Below are 3,721 nucleotides of genomic sequence, written 5' to 3' on the forward strand. Positions count from 1 at the left end.
TTAAAATACTTTTATTATTGCTCACTCTCTGCTTTTGAATTTGCACCGTAGTTTTAATATTGAAATACGATAAAGAGCTATACGATAAGAGAGTCATTTAAAAAAAAAAGTATTTTCAAAAGTACTTTATTTTTATTCTGAATGGGAAAAATATCAAAAAATTTTAGCGCATATAAACGTGATAAGACATGAAAGTACATTATTTGCGAGATCATATCGTCTTTCTAGGCGTCTAATAATTATTGCTTCGATGTGTGTAGTCGCAATGTAATCTGTTATCGTTACAAGTTCTCGTTGTATCTTGATAAATAAATAGAGAGTGAGTAAAATGTTGAAATATTGAAATGTCTCGTTATATTTATGCGAGGCTTCGATGATTCGTGCAATATCAATCGTTGGGTTAATCTCGTATTGATATGGTATTATTTTAAATGGTAACTTTCTAATTGTTTTATGAGGAAGAATAATAATAATTTGTTTTTAATTAAAAGAATTCAATATCATTCAATCATTAAAAAATTTATAAAATATACTAAAATTTATGTTTTTTTAACAGTACTATTTGTAATTAGTAATATATATATATAATTATTTTTTTTATTAAAATTTATTTATAAATTATAATATAAGCAAAGAGGCAATCACCAGTAATATTTCAATAAAAATACGAATTTTATTTCAAATATTTTAACGAATAATAATTTTTATTTTTGAAAATAATACAATGAGCAATTAATAGAAAGAAAAAAGTGAATTTAAAAATTATACATGATGAATGCAAGAAATGTCATTTCACTTTCGATATATTTTCTGACTGAATAATCAATTTTCAAGATGTGAATTCTTTTTGAAGCAAGATAATAAAAATTATACTTTTGTATCAATAGAGTGCGTGCGATAAATAATTAAGATGATGAAAGAAATATATTTAAATCCTTTGGTTTTTTATTTTTTATCATTAGATTATTAGATACTATCTTTAAAGAGACTTTTAAATATTCCCTAATTTGTACAAATGGGATATTTAGAACAATGAATTTTTAAAAATGTTATCGAGATCAGTTTATTCTTCGTTAATTTAATATATGTATATACATAACGTGCGCGCGCGTGCACATACATATACACACACATACATACACACATGTATGAAGTGGTCACCGAATCGGCGACATTTTATTAATCCAATGCTTTGTACTTTATAATTTTATTAATAAAATCACTTTTGCTTTGAACATATATGTGTATTGTACAATTTTTGTTTCGATGATCAAAAATATATATATTTTAACTTTATATAAATAGATACATTATAATATTATTATAATTTTAAGATTATATAGAATTTCAACTCATAATAATTCAATATTATACATAATAATAAATTATATCATTATTTACAAAATTATGTCATTATTTTTTTTTTTAAAACATATTTTTTGTTATTAAAAATCTATTTATAATTATTAAATCTATTTTTTCATTAAAAAATTTTATATTTTTATATTTTTAAATTAAATTTGAATTTGAAAATATTAAAAATATCGAATTATAATAAAAATAAATATATTATTTGATTTTATTATTACAAAAAAAAATTACGTGAGCATACTCGCAGATGCTGGTTCAAGACGTACTGTATTTCTCTGAGCTAAACCACCATGATTCTTTTGTCTCCATTCAAGCCATCGTAATAAATCTGGGCTTTGTGAAGTATCATTAATATCTGTTCGAGCTTCCAATTGTTGATAATATGCTTCACGTAATAGTCGAAATGTTTGTACATTTTTATATGGTAGATGAGTCATAGGATCTAAATATTTTGCTGGAAACCTATATTTTTTTTTTTATATTTAAATTTATCAATATTTTATCTATTAAAAATATTAGATTATTAAATAAATTAATAATCTAATATCTCACCTTGTAATTGCACATAAGGGTTTTATTGGTGATTTCTGTATTGAAGATTTTTTGAATGCTTCCGAAAATAATTGTTCATTTTCAAACGTAATGAAAGTTCTTTCATAATATCCTTTTGTTTGTTCATAATAATATTTGCTTTTGTTAGAACTTTGAGAAGATTCTTTTTTAGTAATATCCTTTGTACCATTTTCTGGTTTTACAGTTATACTATTGAAATAAATAAAAAATTAAGTTTTATTATATTTTTATTTGAAATAACAGAAAAGTTATACTTTACTTTTCTATTGTTTCATCTGGACGTTTATTTTCAAAATTTGTATTTTTTTCATCTTTTTCTATATTCATTTTATCTTCTTCTTTATTGTAATTTACCTCAGAAAGTATCATAATAGGCATTGCTAATGATTGATATCTAATCATAGGTCCTGTTTGGGCTTTTCTTATAGTTCTAGTATTTTTCTTTTCATTTTCTAATTTCTGATATTTTTCTGTAAATAATAAAAAATTTTTTAAATTAAGCAAAAATAAAATATTACCATAAATATGTATATCATACATGATATATATAATAAATTTTTTTATTATTTGAAATTAATTTTTTGCAAATATAGAAATTCTATTCTAAATTTTTTAATGAAAATTAAGCAATTCACCTAATGATTTCATATTAATCTGTTCAGTTTGCAATGCTTCTTTCAATAATTCTTCTTGAGTAGGTTTCCATGTATCATGTCTTATGACTCTTGTTCTCCTTTTTTGATGCTCATTTCTTTCACTTAATCTCTTTTGTGTTGCAGCTGATTTAGCAGCAGTAGAACGACGGATAGATTTTCTTTCTATAAAGAATTATATTTTAATTTCTGTCTATATGATTTAATATTATGTTTGATAATATTTATTTTAAAAATATATCACCTGTACTTTCATTAAAGATTCTTTGCCTTGGTTGCCTAATTTTTTTCTCTTTAGATGGTAATTGGGATTGAACTTTAGGTTCTTTGTAAGCTTTTGTAACTAATCTACGTTTTTTTTTTGGTCCCTCTTGTTCGGTATCAGAAATAGGTTCATCATTTTCATCTATACTAAAATCTGAATCTACTTCATCTTCTGCTTCATCTTCCTCCCTAAATTAAAAAAAAAAAATTAAATAAAAATTAAATTAAAAATTAAACAAGTTTTTAAAAAATTAATAGATTAAATGATATTAACATATAGTCATGATCTTGTTCCACTTCATCAAAACCTCCATAAGTTGTTTTGTAAAAATCATCCTCTTCTTCTTCATTTAATAATTTTGCCATTTTATTTCCTGCATTTGTACGCCGTTCTCTATTCAATGCCATTTTTGCAATTATTTAAATTATTTTTCTTCAAATTTATTCGTTAGTTTTTATTTTTTCAAATTATTCTCTTGTTTGTCCGTTATTAAATGTAGATTATTTTAACCTAAAAATAGAAAATAAAACACTTACTACACCAATCATTCATAAATTCATAAATTATATAATATTAATAATAAATTATGATAATGAATAAATAATTTACATTTTAATACAATAAAAACATTTTTTTTATTTTTTATATTTTGTTATATTTGTTAGATTTATTGTGTATGATTTATTAACAAAATTTCGTACTGTGATATTTTCGATAATTATCAATACCATTGTTATTAATAATTGTTATCAATAATTATCAATAATAATATATTTTAAAATTATGGTTATATTTAAATTTGAAAAGTAAAAATATTTTTATATTTTGTTATTAAGTATTTTTTATAACGAATATACTT

The 3,721-nt window shown here is 21.8% G+C and overlaps 1 protein-coding gene across 2 annotated transcripts; it reads right to left on the bottom strand.

The window, feature by feature from the left end:
• Positions 1-1,191: 1,191 nt before the first annotated feature.
• Positions 1,192-3,372, bottom strand: LOC102679604 (vacuolar protein sorting-associated protein 72 homolog). Of its 2 annotated transcripts, none has more exons than XM_006607312.1 (6): positions 3,136-3,372; positions 2,842-3,050; positions 2,580-2,762; positions 2,204-2,414; positions 1,924-2,133; positions 1,192-1,833 (listed from the first exon to the last, which is right to left on the bottom strand). In XM_006607312.1, exons 1-6 carry the CDS (start codon positions 3,267-3,269, stop codon positions 1,599-1,601), a joined length of 1,182 nt encoding a protein of 393 aa, XP_006607375.1. In that variant the 5' UTR covers positions 3,270-3,372; the 3' UTR covers positions 1,192-1,598. The 2 variants fall into 2 exon arrangements, with proteins under 2 accessions (XP_006607375.1, XP_006607374.1); XM_006607311.1 differs by having other exon boundaries at positions 1,924-2,136.
• Positions 3,373-3,721: the final 349 nt, after the last annotated feature.

This window comes from Apis dorsata, unplaced genomic scaffold, assembly GCF_000469605.1.
Source record: "Apis dorsata unplaced genomic scaffold, Apis dorsata 1.3 scaffold_4, whole genome shotgun sequence".
In the NCBI taxonomy this organism is placed as follows: Eukaryota; Metazoa; Arthropoda; class Insecta; order Hymenoptera; family Apidae; genus Apis; species Apis dorsata.